The sequence below is a fragment of the Sarcophilus harrisii genome, chromosome 2 (assembly GCF_902635505.1).
Source record: "Sarcophilus harrisii chromosome 2, mSarHar1.11, whole genome shotgun sequence".
Taxonomy (NCBI): domain Eukaryota; kingdom Metazoa; phylum Chordata; class Mammalia; order Dasyuromorphia; family Dasyuridae; genus Sarcophilus; species Sarcophilus harrisii.
Genome location: NC_045427.1, coordinates 494,038,322 through 494,056,768, shown reverse-complemented (window position 1 = coordinate 494,056,768; position 18,447 = coordinate 494,038,322). Strand labels below are relative to the sequence as shown.

The 18,447-nt window shown below is 45.0% G+C and overlaps 2 protein-coding genes across 2 annotated transcripts; one reads left to right on the top strand and one right to left on the bottom strand.

Moving 5' to 3' along the window:
- Positions 1-209: 209 nt before the first annotated feature.
- PSMB11 (proteasome subunit beta 11) lies at positions 210-7,692 on the bottom strand. Its single transcript, XM_031955033.1, has one exon. The coding sequence runs from the start codon at positions 7,324-7,326 to the stop codon at positions 6,394-6,396; it is 933 nt and encodes a 310-aa protein (XP_031810893.1). The 5' UTR covers positions 7,327-7,692; the 3' UTR covers positions 210-6,393.
- Positions 7,693-14,564: 6,872 nt separating this feature from the next.
- On the top strand, positions 14,565-17,513 carry PSMB5 (proteasome 20S subunit beta 5). The gene is made up of 3 exons (XM_003755835.3): positions 14,565-14,806; positions 15,457-15,763; positions 16,992-17,513. The coding sequence occupies exons 1-3, from the start codon at positions 14,609-14,611 to the stop codon at positions 17,276-17,278; spliced, it is 792 nt and encodes a 263-aa protein (XP_003755883.1). The 5' UTR covers positions 14,565-14,608; the 3' UTR covers positions 17,279-17,513.
- Positions 17,514-18,447: the final 934 nt, after the last annotated feature.

The following is an 18,447-nucleotide window of genomic DNA, read 5'->3' as shown; positions in this document are numbered from 1 at the left end:
AGCAGGACTGAAGTGGAGTGAGGGGAAGCTAAAAGAGAAACCATTAGGAAGGAGATGGGAAAAATTCAGTGAAGGACTGCTGGCAGAATAAAAAATAACTCACACTTAACTTTCAGGTTTATATAACTCTCCTTGTAACATATTTAACATAACAATTTAGATAGTAGAAGTATTATTATCTCCATTTTACAGATTATAAAACTGAGTTCAAAGAGATTAAATGATCTCAAGGTTACTCATCTAATAAGATAAGTAAATGAAATTGGAAATAAGAAAACATACAATATACAATACAAAATATCCAATCATATATATTCCTGGTCTGGCAAAAGGAAGGGATTAGAAGAGATGATCACTAGTCCTTTTCCAATTAAGAGAAGGGTAATCAAGGATAATAGGATGAGAAATGGCAAAATCTGGAGATCCCTTACACTCCCCATGGACCTTGCTCTTTTCTCCCAGCAAAGAGCATGTATTGAGATGGGGTCAGGAGAGTCAGATTCTCTATCCTGACCCATCAGAGAGGGTCCGTGGTATCTTCCTAGTCATTGGAATGGCTACAGAACCAGGGCAGGGAGAATGGGAACAGTGACACAGATGCCTGCCCTTCCCTTCCTCCTAGGACTCTCTCCTCTCCAATGCCCCCATAATCATCTGCTTTGCTAACAATAAGGCCAGGAAGGATATGTGGACGAGAGCCTCAGCACCTTGAGAACTGGTCATTGGATTCATAAGTAACTTACCAATCTGAAGGACTGGTGAGCTGGAGAAAAAAGAGAAAGAGCTAAGGGAGGGCTGAAAAGAGGAAGAAAGAGATAGGTTAGGGAGAAAAGTGTAAGGGAAGAAAGGAGAAAATAAAGGAGGATGAGAGGCAACAGTGCACAGTAGCAAAAACTGGCTCTAAAAACAAGAGGACCTAGATCCAAATTCTCAATCTGCTTCTTGTTACCTCTGTGACCTTTGGGCAAGACATTAAAACCCTTTACATTTCAGTTTCCTCTTCTGCAAAATGAGAGGTAGAGTACCTGTCCTAAATCTATAGTCCTAAGAAGAAAGGTGAGAACAAAAGAGAAATTAAAGGAAAGAAAGGGTTCATACCCACTCCCTCTCCCACTCAATCTGAGTCTGCCCATAGAATCTTAGTTGTGAAATGGACTTTAGAGGTCACCTAGTCTTATCCCATTGTTTGTCCTTTGTGCTCGAAGAGGACCAAAATGACCCTCCGCATGGATGGCGAATGATTGCATTCTTCTGTGTCTGCCCCTCTCTTTGTTTCTCTTCCATCCCATCCTCCCTCTCCCCCCACCCAGAATCTGCAGAGGATAGGTCTGAGACACTGGCCCCCTACCAGCTGAGAGACCTCCTGGCTACCAACTCCATGGAATTCCTTAGAAAACAGCTTCCTTCTTCCCTGTCCTTTTTCTGTACCCCAATTCTCCAGGACAGAACTGAGGAGTCAAAAAATGGGAAAGAAGGGGACCTTTAACTGACCTCACTTCCTCCCCTTTTCTAGAGCAAGAGAAAGAACATGGAAAATCTAGAGACAATTTTCATGGCTCTGACTGCGGGGGCTATGTGTGTGTCATGTGTCTCTCCATCTGTGTTGCCATTTTTGTGTTTAAATCTTTATATGTACATAAGCCAATGCTGGTGACGATCACCTTCTTCCCATGTAAACCTTTGTAAAGCTTAAAGGCCTACGTGAATGTGAGCTATTATTAGTTTGCAAACAGACTCCCACAAATATGTGAATATAAGTACAGACCCTATTACGCTTGAACTATAATTAAACATTTAAAACCTAGGACCAGGTCCTTTTTGTATTCTCTCAATAAAAACATGTATTGCTAATTGCCCAGGGGAATCCAATCCTAATTGCAGATCGGTTTTACTCTTTATCAATCACCGATTATAAATAATATCTCCCTTCCATACACATACAAAGGCACACATACACATAATTTGAACATGAGAACTGGGAAGTTCCCCTGATACTCCTCTCCCCCTAAAATCAGTCCTTTCTTTACAGTTCTCAAAGCATCCCCTGAGAGGTGCAAGTGTGCTATGGGAGAATGGAATTCTATCCAAAAGGAAGGTTTGAATTTAACTGGCCATTTTCTTCTCCAGCTTGCTATTCAACTTCCAGTCTACAGCCCAGACTGCTTTCTTACTCTGAAGGACTCTAATCATCCACCAACCTCCTCTGCCATTTCCCCTTATGCTTTGCTTCCCATGTCTTTCTGTCCGTCTTCTCCCGGTTTCCCCATAATTTCCTTCGACATTCCTATGACACATGACATGAACTGGAAGTATATGGGAAAGCTTTGGTTCTGGTAACAAAGGACTATTAAAATCCTCTAGACTCTCAGACAGACCTGAGAGGATTCCCAAAGAAGGTAGTAGTTCTTCAGGGAGGCAATTGAGGGGAGGAAATATACCTAGGTAAAAAAGCATTTATAAGACCCTTACATTCTAATAGTGGAAAACAATACGCAAATTAGGAGCAGGAGGAGATGGTAAAAATATTCAGCTTTGAGATTTAGTGTTTTCAGAAAGGGGGAAGCACTATGAAGCAAGGATTGACCTGGGCCCCTGTCCCAAATGAAGGCCCCATAAGAAACTTATCCATAGAAGAAGCAGGCCAGCATGGCAATTAGATGTTCCAAGAAAAGGAAGGGGAAAGCTTGAAGAATTGGGGGGGTTGAAGTCCCAGAAACAAGAATTGATGGGAAGCTGGTTATAACTTAGCCAGAACAAGGTCCTAGAATCAGAGATTCTCAGAGGAGGGAAGGATGTCATTTAGACAATATAGTGTCTATTTGTATCTGTACAAGAATTTCTCTCTACAATATCCCTGAAAAGAGCTGAGATACATGGAAAGAACTCTGGATTTGAATAAGGGCGCTACCAGATGCCCTCTCCATGATTTGAAGAAAATTGTTTTTACCTAAGTCTTAATTTCCTCATCTATAAAATGAGGAAGTAAGTTGAGATAATGACTAGGATGTTCCTTCCAGCTCTGAACATTCTGACTGAAGACATCCAATGAAAGGAAATCTATTCTTCTGGGGCAACCTATTCCATTCTTAAATTTCCAAACTATTAGGGAAGTTTTCTGTTATGAAAAACCTAAGTCTGCCATTCTACAATTTACGTTGTCTTCTAGTTTTGCCTCTAAAACCACCACCACCAAATCTAATCCCTCTTCCTCATGAAAGTTCTCTAAATATGTGAATTAAGGATAATTGTCATGCTCCCTCTTTGTCTTCTCTGACACCATCTCCAGCTTCACAAAATTCCTGGTTCCCTCTTTTAATGACCTCTTAACTTGATGACAGTGATCATTCCTTGACAAGGTAGAGAAACTACAGGTACTGAACACCAATGGCTCATGTCAAGGTTTTTTTCATTTTATCAGTTATGCTGAGCTGTTTTATTTTTCCTTTTATTGTTTGTTATAAGGGACAGATCTCTGAAGGAACAGAGGAAAGGGATACAATGGTAAATGTAGGTGATGTGAAAACAAAAAATTACCAATAAAAAATGTTTTAGAAACATGTAACCAGAACTGAAGGCACTGTATCTCGAGCTTTCTGTCCCTGACCCCCAAATTTTATTCATTGGAATCATTGGTTTAGCCATAACTTCTTCCCGCTTGAACTTGAACTTGCAATTGATTTTTTTGAAGCCCTCTACAGGGCTTAAATCTCTACAGGATTTAACATTTATCCTTTTTTTCAGACACAATCTGTTGCCAAGTCATAATCAGAATTGTCAAAATTGTCAACTTGCTGGGATAGACAGTAAAATGCCAACGAGACCATTCCTTTTGCCATAAACCTAATTTTTCTGTTGCTGTGCCACCTGTTTTCTCATGCTACTTGCAAGAACAAACTAGGGGACAAGGAATTGAAGAGAGAAAGGAAAAGAGAGAGAGTTTTGGGGAGTAGTTTCAGGAATCCAAGAACTAGGATGGAGAATGAAGGCACTTACTTTGACCTCCCTGGGAGATGCCACAAGAGCCACCTGACAACAAATGTGAACTGGCTGAACCTTCTCAAGGGATAAGGTGCGGGATAACTCCAGGGAAGGTAAATGGGATGGGACATATCACCCTATCAATATACCTGCCCTTCTCAGCCCAAGTTTCACATGCAAAAACATTTCTTTTCCCTGTCTTTTCCTTATGTTCTCCAGCTCTAGTGCCTGAACATACCTTGACCACCTCCCCATATTCCATTCCTGATTTTGGAGGTCCTCCTCCCTCTGTCCACAGAGTCATTATGTCTACTTCTTCTCTGACATATCACTCTGGACTCTCCTGGCCCTTCTGACTCTCTCATGTTACCTAATCTCTTCTGAAAATGCTCTCTCTGTCCGTTTCTGTCTGTGTCTCTGTGTCTGTCTGGTTCTGTCTAGCCGTCTGTCTCTGTCTTTCAGTCATTTGTTTAATGACAAGTGAGAAAGATAAATGGAAAGGAGAGAAATAACAAGAACCAGGACCCGAGATCTACCCTCAACAAAATATCTCCCTCGCTAAGTTATTCAGCCACTCCCAATGAACCTGAGTTTGATGGTCTCACAGTCCAAAGGAGGACAAAGGAGAAATAAATGGGAGGAAAATGAATCTAGGGAACCCAGTTTAAATTCTTGGGGTTGGGGGGGGGGGATTCAGAGCAGGAGAAAAGGCTTGAAGGATCTATGGGAGCGATCAGAGAACAAGGAGAGAAGTCATTTAGTCTAGAAGGCAACTTCCAGTTTGGGTGGAGGCTTGCGATAAGAAGAGGATTAAAGTAGATAGGAGTAGATGGAGACACATATTTATTAATGTACCTCAACCTCTCCCCTCTATCTTGTTCCCCTCAATCTGAGGTGATACACAAATGTTTCTCTCCTCTCCCCTCCTCTCTCCCCTTCCCACGCCCCCCCCCCCCACCAATGTCTATTCTTGGTAGAACAACAAGGTGGTTGGTCTACTTTATCCCAGAATGAAACTGTTCTCTAGATAGGAAGCAGTTCATGAAATCCTTAGTGTCATGGTCTTTTCATTTCCTGAAAGACTGAGATGGTGGCTTTGGGAAGGGGAAAGAGACTCTTGTGAATGCCCTTCCCGCAGACCTTCTTTCATCTCTCCTTAGGAAGCCAAGGACATGGGGATAGTTAATCTGCATGATCAGAAATACTGGAGTATTTGTGTACCTCCCAGGTGAGAATGAAATGTGTAGGGAAAGAACCTGGGCTGTGTCCCCAACCTGAAACCTCTAAAGTATCTGTCTATTAAGAGTCAGAAAAAGCAAACTGTGGCAGGTCTGCTCAAACCAAAGCTCCAGGTCCAGAGACCTCCAAGGGCATGGTTTGGTTGGGTGCCACATCCTCTTCCCTCTTTTCTACCCCTTCCTCAATCAACCAGAATTAAAACCTCCGCTCAAAGGGCTGGTGGTGGAAGGGGCTGATGTCTCTGGAGCCTTTCTAGTAGCAAACAGTGCTTTCCCTGCCCTGGAGTCAGAAAAAGGAGCTTCGCTAAACAAGTCGTCACCTTTCCAGAGACCTTGCAGTCAAGGCTGACCACAGGAAGAGAAGGATGGGGGGCAGAAATAAGCCTGGGGTAGAGACAAGGAAGATTCTCATCGGTAGATTGCAAGCTTCTTGAGAACAAAGGCTATTTTGAACTAAAAGTTCATCTTCATCTCCCTTTCCTACCCCAGGCGCTGCCACACATAGTTGGGTGCATAATAAATACTGGTTGAGTTTAATTTTAATAATTTGGAGATTACAGCCCTTACAGGAAGCCGCCAGGCAGCCCAGCCCCAGGATTTGTCCCCCTTCCTCCCCGCAAAGAGAACCCCTGGTCTCCGACAGAGCAGGGCCCCGCAGAACTATGGAACTGTGCAGCTGGAAGCACCGAGGCTCAGACATTCATTAACCCCTGCACGGAGGTCGGACTCGAGCATCCCCGATGTCCCGTGTAAGAACCGGGCGGGGAGGAGCTGAGGGCAGTGCTGGAGGAGGGTGGGGGGAACCCCGGGAGGCTGCCAAAAGTCGTCCCACCTTCAGAATTAGGGGAGAACAAAGGAAGGGAAAAGGCAGCTGAGAGAAACGGCCAGAAGCAGCAAGGCACTGAAGTCTCGGTGGAGAAAACAAAAAGGTAGAAAGGCTTGGAAAACACGTGGGAGCGCGCACAAGGAGAAACGGGTGAGAGGAGAGTGAATCTGGGCAGCCCAGTTTCCATCCTTGGGGGGGACTCAGAGCAGGCTTGAAGGATCTGTGGGGCGCTGGGAGGGCAAGGACAGAGGTCAGTTTTCCGGCAGGCAGCGTCCAGTCTGGGTGGAGGCTTCCGGGAAGCGGGGAGGGAGCTCTGGAGAGGATGCAATCAGATGCCGGTCCCGGAGGTCTTCATTCCCTTGGCCCCCGGTCAGCGTGCCGCCCCCACACTGCCCGCTCCTCCCAGCCTCTCTCGGGCTTCCTTGCCCCCGGGAGCGCCCCGGCCCCTCGGCGGTTGGATCCGTGAGCCCCAGGTCCCGGCGGGGAGAGCAGAGCCGGCTCAGGGGTGGGGGCGGCGGCCTCCTCCCCCGGGTCCCCGGCCTCCTGCGGGCCGGCGTAGAGCGCGCAGGCGTCCTCTCGGGACACGCGCTCCCAGCCGCTCTCCTTCACGTGGTACAGGTCCACGGAGCCCCCCGAGTAGGCGTCCCTGCGGGCGGCGTGGGCCACGGCTCGGCGAGCCAGACAATAGGCCTCCTGGACGGTCATGTCGTAGCGGTAGCCGCGGTCCAGCACCCCGTAGGCATAGGGCGAGCCGGAGCCCGCGGAGAAGACGTCGCCAGCCAGCAGGGTGCCGTCGCTGTAGACGTAGAAGAGGGCCGGGCCGGCCTGGTCCCAGCCCCCCAGAGCCGTGGCCACACACAGGCCCAGGCCGCGGTAGCGGAAGAGCATGGCGGCCAGCAGCTTGGCGGCGCCCGCCACCGAGGGCAGCCGGCCCTCCCTGAGGGCCCGCAGGCGCAGCTCCCGCTGCAGAATCCGGTACCAGGTGGCGCAGTCGGCGGAGGTGCCCGAGGTGGTGCCCACCAGGTGCCGGTGCACAGGGATGACTTTCTGGGAAGCGGGGCAGGCCACGTAGGAGCCGCAGGAAGAGCGCGTGTCGGCCGCGGCAATGACGCCGTGGCGGAACCGGAAGGCCAGCGTGGTGGTGCCGTGGGCCAGCGCCGGGCCCTGCGGCTGCGGCAAGGCGCGGGGCGCGCGGCCCCCGGGGAGAGCCCAGTCCCCGGCCCCGGGCAGGCGCGGCCGCAGGCCCTCGGGCGCCCGCCAGCTGCACACGCTCTCCAGAGCCATCCCGGGGGCAGGCGCAGGCTGGGGGCCCGGGGGCAGGCGCAGGCGCAGGCTGGGGGCCCGGGGGCAGGGTTATAGGGGCTGCGGGCAGGAACCGGCAGCCGAGGGACGCCGCCGACAAGCTGGACCGGAGCCAGAGCGAGGCGAGGGCGCTGAGGGGCGACGCTGCTGCTGAAAGAGCATCTGGCGGGGCGGGAAGAGGCCCGCGGCTGGGGGTGCCGCCCTCTCTGCGCCCCCGCCGTCCCCGAGCCTGACCCGTGCAGTCACCCCGTCACGCTCCCCGGGGAGCGGGCACGAGGAGGGGGCTTCTCGGAGGAAGGTCCGGAGGCGCGATCTGCGCAGTGTCTTTCCCTATCCGTAAAATGAGCATCGCGACAAGTGTAGAACCTTATCTCACAGCCCTAGTGCGTGGATCAAGGAAACTGAGGGGAAACTCTTTGCAAACCTTGAAGCATCGTGCACCGTCAGTTTGTGCTGCTACTCTCTTCTCCTCTTCCCTTCCTTCCCCCTTCCATTACTTTCCTCCTTCCCTGCCTTTCTCCTTCCTTCCCTCCTTCCTCGCGACTTAGCCTAGTTCGTATATTCAGCCCAAGAAGGTGAAAGAGAGCTTATGTCACAGAAAAGTGAACAGTTAATAGAGGAAAAGGGGGTGGGGGGGGGGGAGAGAGTTCAAATCCCTCCCATAAAAGGCAGCCTTAACTAGAGGTAAGCTGAAAAGAAATTATAACTTGCAACTGCCCCTCCCTGCATTAATTTGCCCCAGTCCATTCTTCCCATTTAAAAAACAAACAAAACAATACTGACCCCTCAGCAGAAGGAACTATTCTATGAGTGGGGAAAGATTTGCACTGATCTATTCATACTCTCTCATTTATCCTGTGACAAATAGCAAACATTTCCAAGACAGGCCTAGGCTCATAGTCCATAGAACAGAATAAAGCTAAGCGGTCCCTGCAGAGATCAAACTTTTCTCCTTCTAACCGAGGTCATAGAGTGATACACTCTTAATGGTGCAAAAACATGGCACAAGGTCTATTTTGGCTGGATCTCTCGAGGCCTTTCAGTTCTTTCTCCTACTTTAGGACGGCTAAAGAAGCCAGAATTGTGGTTCAAAGTACAAGACAAAACTTCTCTATGATTAGTTGTGTATTCTCTCTTAACAGAGTCTCTTGATTAGATCCTTGCCTTTCTATTCCCACTGCCTTCATGCCCTTTTCCTTATTACCTCTCACCTGGATAATTACAAGCCTTGTTATTTAACTGGCCTCCCAGCCCCCAGTCTCTGGACCCCATAGATACATTAATCTTCCAAAACATTTGGTATTTTCATATTCTCCTACTCAAAAACTTTCAGTGGGTCCCCTTGCCTCTAAAACAAAACCCACACATTTTAGCCTACTATATTTATGGCCCTTTATAATTTGGCTACAACCCGCTTCTTTGTATTTCCCATTTCTCCTTACAAGGCCCTTCCGCTAGGGACAGATGAGCCAAATCATTGTGTTTTCTCAAAACAGATCTATTTTTGCCTTTGTTTATCTCATTCTTAGCACCATCAACTACTTACTATCTCTTCCTCATTATATCTGGACTACCCTTCCTTTTCTCTTCTTCAGTTATCTGAATCTTTACCCAAAGCCCAATTCAGATCCCACCTCCTTCCTGAGCCTTTTCTAACTATTCTGTTGTAACCTCTTTTCCCACTTAGAATCTTCTGAAGCACTTATCTATAATGTTCATTTGACACTCCCTATACATTGTTTTGAAAATCTGAGCTTTATGTCTTTATCTTGTCTTCACAATCAGATTGCAAGCTTCCTAAGGGAAGGAAGAAAATCTTATACTCCTTCATATCCCTTCCTTTCTCATCATTCAAGGCTCAGATCAAATGCTGCCTTGTCCATGATGACTTCCCTGGTCTCCCTAGCCAAAAATCTACACAATGATCATTACTGATAAGGTATGGAATGGAGCAGGGAAAGTGCACCAGGAAGTAGAATCAAGGAAAAATTAATGATAGAGGTAGCATTTGAGCTAGACCTTAGAGGATGAATAAGATTTAACAAGGGAGGTAGGGGAAGGAGGGATTTGAGTTGGTATTTCAGTCATAAAGATATACAAAGAGCAATGGGAGCATAGAAGAAAGAAACCAGGAATACCAGGAAAAAAAAGTCCATGAAAGCCAGGTTAGGGAGTTTGGAGTTTATTCTACTACAATAGAAAGTCACTAGATATTTTCTGAGTAGGATCTATAATCAAAGTCACACTTTAAGAGGTAGCTGATGGAACTGTGAATAGAGCACTGGGCTTGGACTCAGGAAGACTTCAGATACTTACTGCTATGTGACTCTGGAAAAGTCATTTATTCGATGTTTGCCACAGTTTCCTCAACTATAAAATGGAGCTAATAATAGCACTTATCTTCCAGGGTTGTGTGAAGATCAAATGAGGTAATTGTATAGTGTTTAATCATAGTGCTTGGAACATAAACACTATATACATGATAGCTATTATTATTATTGAGAATTAATTGTTAAAAAAATGAATTGGAAAAGGATAGAGACTAGAGGCAGGGAGACCAGTTAGGAGGTACACTATAGTCTAAGAATGAGGAATAAAGTGCTTACTTAGAATGGTTGAAGAAGAAACAGAATGGAAAATAGAAGAGAGGAATTGACAGAATATGGTAAGAGTGAGTAGTCAAAGTTAATTCCCAGATTTCTGGTCTGCGTGACTAGAAGAATAACTCATAGAAATAAGGAAGTGAGGGAGAATAGTAGACACTGGAAAGATGATTGATTAGATGAATCCTGCAATTCTTTATATGATCCAAGAGTGGGGGGAAATATATTTCTTCTTTTCAGTCTAATAGTATAGCTTAAAGAAGGTTGCTAGATTTCAAGTTTGAGAATTCAACACATGTAGTGTGAGAAAAGGATAAAGGTATGTGTTTGGGGAGGTGAGAAAAAGGAGCTAGCAACTGCCATAGAAGGAATGGTGCTGACTGAAATTTCAGGGACTTACATGTTCTATATCCAGAAATGGGTACATCATTAAAGACACATGTCTACTTTCTGGTTTTTATCTGTCCTTTGAACTTAATTAAAATTTGGGAACAAGGCAATGAAATATGTCATGGAATCACAGAATTTTGATTTGGAAAGGGAACTCATTAACCATCTAATCAAATCCACAGCCAAAAGGAATGCCCACCATAATCTACAGACTTATACAGCCTGTCCTGCTGCTTCTCTAGGGCATTTTGTTCCACTTCTGGATAGCTCTAATAGAAGTTTTGCCTGACAGGAAGCCTAATTTTGTTACTTGCTACTTTCATCCATTGATCTATAGGGCCAAATATAACAACTCTTAATTCTTCTACATGACAGCCCTTCATATCCCTGAGGTTCTCTTCCAAATCTAAATTCTATGATTCCATGACATATTTCATTGCCCTTTTCCACATATTATAACAATCCTATTTGAATTGCAAACTTAAAACAATCTTTTCTTTAGATATGATTTAGGCCAATCCCTCGTTGTATAGCTTAGTAAATATTCAGGATCAGAGAGATGAAGGGACTTGGTCAAAGTCATACACCTAGTTAGTATCAGTTATTAATAGTACATATTTCTACGTTGGTGGCAGCCCTTTTTGTAGTGGCCAGAAACTGGAAATTGAGGGGATGCCCATCAACTGGAGAATGCCTGAATAAATTGTAGTATATGAATGTTATGCAATATTATTGTTCTGTAAGAAATGACCAGCCAGATGAATACAGAGAGGCTTGGAGAGACTTATATGAACTGATGCTGAGTGAAATGAGCAGAACCAGGAGATCATTACACACTTAAACAACAATACTACATGATGATCAATTCTGACAGATGTGGCTCAGTTCCAATTATCTGTAATGAACAGAACCAGCTACACCCAGAGAAAGAACGCTGGGAAATGAGTATGGACCACAACATAACATTTCCATTCTTTCTGTTACTGTTTGCTTGCATTTTTGTTTTCCCTCTCAGGTTTTTTTTTTTTTTTCTTTCTTTCTAAATCCGATCTTTCCTGTGCAACAAGAAAACTGTATAAATATGTATACATATAATGTATTTAACATATACTTTAGAATATTTAACACACATGGGATTATCTACCATCTAAGGGAGGGGTGGGAGGAAGGACAGGAAATGTTGGAACAGAAGTTTTTGCAAGGGTCAATGTTGAAAAATTACCCATGGAAAGGGACCTGTATGTGCCAAAATGTTTGTAGCAGCCCTGTTTGTAGTGGCTAGAAACTGGAAAATGAATGGATGCCCATCAGCTGGAGAATGATTGGGTAAATTGTGGTATATGAATATTATGCAGTATTATTGTTCTTTAAGAAATGACCAGCAGTATGAATAAAGAGAGACTTGGAGAGATTTACATGAACTGATGCTAAGTGAAATGAGCAGAACCAGGAGATCATTATAAATTTCAACAACAATACTATATGAGGATATATTCTGATGGAAGTGGATATCTTCGACAAAGAGAAGATCTAATTCAGTTCCAGTTGATCAATGATGGACAGGATCAGCTACACCCAGAGAAGGAACACTGGGAAATGAATGTGGACTACTTACAGCTTTGTTTTTCTTTCCAGGTTATTTTTACCTTCTGAATACGATTTTTCTTGGGCAACAAGAGAACTGTATGGATCTGCACACATATATTGTAACTAGGATATATTTTAACATGTTTAACATGTATGGGAATCCTGATCATCTAGGGAAGAAGGTGGAAGGAATAAAGGGAAAAGTTGGAACAGAAGTGCAAAGGACAATGTTGTAAAAATTACACATGCATATGTTCTGTTAATAAAAAGCTGTAATTTAAAAAAAGAAAAATTACCCATGCACATGTTTTGTATATAAAAAGCTATAATAAAAAATAAAATTATATTAAAAAAAATAATATGTATCCCTACTTTTTCCATTCCCCCTTTATATTTCTGGAGATCCTCCAGTATCCAGTGTGTATATGTATGTTCCCTGTTGGCAAATTACTGTTGCTTTCATTGTTTAGGGCTGGATGATAGATACTCCAAGTACCTTTTTTTCCACTTTTGAGTTCCTAGCATTTGACATTTGGATAGTTTATTGCTTATAGAATCTTTACCAAAGAATAAGAGTGAAAAGAATCTCAAATATGCTAATTGTGCTACTTTTAAACAGCACTATTTTTTTTTAAAGCTTTTTATTTTCAAAACTTAATGCATGGGTAATTTTTCAACATTGATCCTTGCATAGCCTTGTGTTCCAAATTTTCCCCTCCTCCCCACTCCCTCACCTAGGTGGCAAGCAATCCAATATATGTTAAGCATGTTAAAATATGTTAAATCCAATATATACAAACATATTTATACAAATATCTTACTGCATAAGAAAAGTCAGATCAAAAAGTCAAGAAAATGAGTAAGAAAAAATGCAAGTGCACACTAAGAATGAGAATGTTGTATTGTGATCCACACTCAGTTCCCACAATCTTCTCTCTGGGTGTAAATATCTATCTTCATCACAAGATCATTGGAACTGGCATCAGTCATCTCATTGTTGGAAAGAGCCACATCCATCAGAATTAATCCTCAGATAATCTTGTTGTTGTAGTGTATAATGACCTCCTGGTTCTGCTCATTTCACTCAGCATCAGTTCATATAAGTCTCTCCAGGCCTCTCTGAAATCATCCTCCTGATCATTTCTTTTAGAACATTAATATTCCATAACATTCATATATCATAACTGATTCAGCCATTCTCCAACTGTTGGGCATCTATTCAGTTTCCAGCTTTTTGCCACTACAAAAAGAGCTGCCACAAACATTTTTGCACATGTGGGTTCCTTTTCCTCCTTTAATATCTCTTTGGGATACAAACCCAGTAGAAACACTGCTGGGTCAAAGGATATACACAGTTTGATAGCCCTTTGAGCACAGTTCCAAATTGCTCTCAAGAATGGCTGGATCCCTTTACAATTCCACCAAAAAGGTATTAGCTCCCAGTTTTCTCACATTCCCTCCAGCACTCCTCATTATCTTTTTTCCCGTCTTCTTAGCCAATCTGAAAGGTGTGTAATGTTATCTCAGAGTTGCCTTAATTTGCATTTCTCTGAGCAATAGTGATTTAGAGCACCTTTTCCTATGATTAGAAATGGTTTTAATTTTTTCATCTGAAAATTGTCTGTTCATATCCTTCCCCCCTTTACCAATTGGAGAATGGCTTGAATTCTTACAAATTTGAGTCAGTTCTCTATATATTTTAGAAATGAATCCTTTTTCAGAACCCTTAAATATAAAAATGTTTTCCCAGTTCATTGCTTCCCTTCTAATCTTGGCTGCATCACTTTTGTTTGTACAGAAACTTTTTAACTTAATATAATCAAAATTATCTATTTGGTCTTCGATTATGAGTTCCAGTTCTCCTTTGGTCACAAATTCCTTCCTTCTCCACAGACCTGAGAGATCAACTGTCCTATGTCCTTCTAATTTGCTTATAATATCATTTTTTATGTCCAAACCATGAATCCATCTTGACCTTATCTTGGCATATGGTGTTAGGTGTGGGTCAATGCCGAGTTTCTACCATACCAGTTTCCCATTTTCCCAGCAGCTTTTAAACAACACTGTTAACACAAGTGGATAGGAAGGCCATCAGGTTTTAACAACTAATTATGAGGTCTCTATTACCACAGATTGCAGAAGTGTGGTTTGATTTCAGAGGGAAATGCTCCCACCACAAGGTTTCGCTCAGAATTAGGTTCCGTCCTTATTCTACACGTCAGACCCAGTGGCTTCAACGGGAGGCTTACTGCGGGGTAAGAAACAAAAGGCAGGGTGGGAGAGGAGCTAGGAGAACTTAAGAAGGGTCAAAGCAACTTTTCAGCCAGTCATTCCCTTTTCCAAGATGTCCACCACCCTCAAGATGGGAGCTGCTTCCTGTGGCTCGGAGCCTAAAGTGCACTAGGACCCAAATTAAGATGGCTCCAAAGTTTGAACGAAAACGAAGCGGGTGGACTTTTTACCCCCTCTGCCAAAGCGGCTTTCTCGGTTGGGGCTTTGGAGGGTGTGGGGGCGGGCCCCAGGCTGCCCGGACCCAAGATGGCTGGCCACCTCCATTGTCGCGATACATGCGAAGCTCGGACAGCCAGGATTTGCCAGGTTGCCCTCTTCCAAAAAGGCCGCCGATCCCTATATAGCGGGCGACGTGAAGCCGCCCGTACGACTTCCGTTTTCCCTTAGTAAACATGGCGCTCGCCAGCGTGTTGGAGAGTCCGCTGCCTGTGAACGGGGTCGGGTTTTTCGGGCTCGGGGGTCGTTCAGACCTTCTGGACCTGGGTCCGGGGGCTCCGGGAGATGGGCTGAGCCTGGCGGCTCCCAGCTGGGGTGCCCCGGACGAGCCGGGGATCGAGCTTCTTCACGGAACCACCACTCTGGCCTTCAAGGTGCTGATGCCGCTCTGCGGCCTGGGTGGGCCCACCCCCCGAGTCTGCCCCCGAGGTCTCTGCTTCGCCGCTCTGTGGCCCAGGAGACCTCCCGGACCGACCCTGCCGCCGCCCTTTGCAAAGTCCCAGCCACTCCTGGGCTCGAGCTCCGGGCCTAGGCCTCAGGGATGGGGATGCTGCCGCCGCTCGTGACGCCTGCGCTGGCCTGGGAAACTGGGGGGCGAGGTAGAAGGTGGGGGGGGGGGGGTCATGGGGATTGTAAACCGGGGCAGTGAGGGCGGCAGCCCCAGGAGGCAGTCCCGAGGCCTGGGGGGCATCCAAAACGCTGCGTCACTGGTGAGGAGCGGTGCCCCGGAGCTTGGAGCTGCGAGATCAGTCCTAGGTCTCTGCGCCTTCCTGCCCGCCACTCAAAAGCGGGTCCCCAGCTGGTGTGGGCCCGGCGAGCGGATCCGAGCGGACCCACTGAGGGTTGGGAGGCAGGGGGCAGGCGATCCCAGCACCGCAGAATCGGCGTTGCCGGAGCCCCAGAGAAGTCCCGTTGCCAGGCAGGGATAGAAACGCCGGGGCAGGCTCTTCGGGGCAGGCAGGGCCAGAGGGGCGATGGAACCTGACAGTAGCCGTGTGTCTAACCTTTTCTCCCCTCTGCTCAGTTTCGGCATGGCGTCATTGTTGCCGTGGACTCCCGAGCCACAGCTGGTGCTTACATCGCGTCCCAGACAGTGAAGAAGGTGATTGAGATCAACCCTTACCTGCTGGGCACCATGGCTGGGGGAGCTGCGGACTGCAGCTTCTGGGAGCGCCTCCTGGCCCGCCAGTGCCGCATCTACGAGCTCCGAAACAAGGAGCGCATCTCCGTGGCTGCTGCCTCCAAGCTGCTTGCCAACATGGTCTATCAGTACAAAGGCATGGGGCTGTCCATGGGTACCATGATTTGTGGCTGGGACAAGCGAGGGCCTGGTGAGTGCTCTTACTGACTAGTGTTCCTGAGGTGCTGAATGGGGGGGAGAACAAATCGGCTGATCCAGGGCTGGAGAACATTTATGTTGATTGTTCTCTTGACTTGGTTGGTTTTGGTTAGCCTCTTCCGACTGAAAGGAGCCTCTGGGGAATGTTTTGCTCATTTTCCTAATCATTCCTTATAATTTTTCAAATAACGGAGTGCACAGAATAATTTGGGAATCTTTGTGATGTTTGACAGTCCCAGTAGGGAAGTTTTCCTCTCTGACAAAACTGTTAGCCACTCTTTTCCTTACCTCTGTGGAGACAGAGAACAGAAAGTTTTCCTCCGTTTACTTAGTTTAGAAAAACGGGGCTTTGAATAGTTGAATAATTAGTAATTGGAGTAAGGAAGGTTAACCCAAGTTTGAATTGGTCAGGAAGGATAGTGTTTGAGAGCATGCAGGGAATTAAGCTACATGGCTAGGATGGCTTCTCTCTGACTCCTTTCCAGCCAGTCTCTTTCTCTTTTCCCTGAATTTTTGTGCCATTCTAATTATTTCATGGTTTCTCAGTTAGATTCTCCCTAAGGATAATGGGGCCTTCACTTTTGTTTGCCTTATAGTGTTTGATAAAACAGTGCTCAATACTGAGTAGTCACTGATTAAACACCAGCCAGCTTATTTAAGTGGAGAGAACACTTAAAGTCTTTATTTTTCATTATAAGATAGGAAGAAGTAGCTTTCTGTAGACCTTAGAAACACAAATTTAAGAATTCTTTTGGTAATTGATTCCTCGTTGCCTACTCTGATTCTTTCCATTTTTTTCTTTTTTGCTAAAGCTAATATTTCTAGTAAAATATTGAATACGTTGATCTTCAGTGTTGATAATGAACATCCTTGTTTCACTCCTGATCTTATTGGGAAGGCTTCTTTTTACCCCATTACATATAATGTTTGCTAATGGTTTTAAGTAGATGCTATTTAGCATTTTAAGGAAAGCTCTATTTATTCCTGTATTTTTTAAAGAATTAAGCATAGATGCTGTATTTTGTTTGTCAAATGCTTTTTCTGCATTTATGGAGATATATTTAAGATTTTCAATGTGATTTTCTTCTGTTTGCCTCATTTTTCAATAGATCGTTTCTGTTATTCTTTGTTATAATTATGACTGGGAGTTTGAACCAGAATGGGAGATGGTATTGTCTTAATAAATTTGTGAACCTCCTTGCTTTCTTTTACTCCTCTAGGCCTGTACTACGTGGACAGTGAGGGAAACCGTATCTCTGGAGTCACCTTTTCTGTAGGTTCTGGTTCTGTTTATGCTTATGGGGTTATGGATCGGGGCTACTCATTTGACCTAACTGTGGAAGAGGCCTATGACCTGGCCAGAAGAGCTATCTACCAGGCTACCTATCGGGACGCCTACTCAGGAGGTGTAGTCAATCTCTACCATGTCCGAGAAGATGGCTGGATCCGTGTCTCCAGTGACAATGTGGCTGATCTGAATGACAAGTATCAGGGAGCAGCCCTCTGAAGGAGGTGGAGGTGTTGCTTTCTGGCTTTTTTGGGGTGACTGATATGATGCCAGGAATACAAAGTTCACCATACAGAACTGGAAAAGGACCTGGCTTTTTTCCCTGTGTAGGACTTGATTATTTTTTAAAACAACTATTCACTGACCTCTGTATGTTATTGATTAGTTACTAAGCTGCTACAGAAGCAAATGTTCATTTTACTTTGTTATTAACATTATATAGCTTAACCCCACAGCTAGTGTCATGTTTTTTGTCCATGTCTTTTGTCCACATCATGCCTCCTCCAAGCACTTTACAGTCAAACAAGTCTGGACAGTGGGAGGGATGCACTGTAATTACAGGAAACAGTGGTGTGAAGGTTTGTGTAACGAATACATTAACATCCCTGCTCAGGAGGCTAATAACAAAGGAGAAGGAAAGAGAGGCAGGGAGGAGGGGAAAGACACTTTCCAGTGTGGTTTGTAAAGAGATGAAAAGTTGATGAGGTGGAAAGATGCGCAAGAGACTGTGCCAAGCAAAACAGCAGAGGAGAAGGCTTTCACTCCACAATTGGGGAGGGGAGCTGGTACTTAAAAGTATTGGGGAAATGAAATCTAAGAGTAAATGTTCTTAGATTTTGAAAATAGAAGAGGTGTAGATTTGTTCACTAAAAAAAGATAAGGCAAATAAATTGAGTATAAAGGTACTGACCTCAGGCCCCCTAGGAGGCTTGCTACTATTGTGGTACTTAATTATACTATCTTGGGAATAGGTTGTGGTAGGGCTTACCTGAAGCTGCATTTGAGTGGGAAAGAGGCCCCACTTTGAGCAGAGATGACTGATTTATCACACTGAACACTGAGGGGGTCCCCAAGCTATGATGGCAGCAGATGGCAAAGCCTTCTGGTAGGAAAGATAAGAGGAAACGTTTGAAGGGAAAAACCATAAAAAATTGGAGAGGAGAGAACAAAGAAATGGGGCAATTTTCTCTGTTTGCTATGCTAGAGTGAACTTGGAAGACATCAGCAGTGAAATACCTTTGCTTACTTAGCAGGGAGAAGGAAAAGCACCAGGTAAGAATGCTAACAACAATATCATTAATCCAAAAGGAAGGCTCCTAGAAGAAAAGACTAATAAGTCCCCCATCCATCCACACTGCAGCTGCTTCCTCTCCCCTTATTGCTCTTTC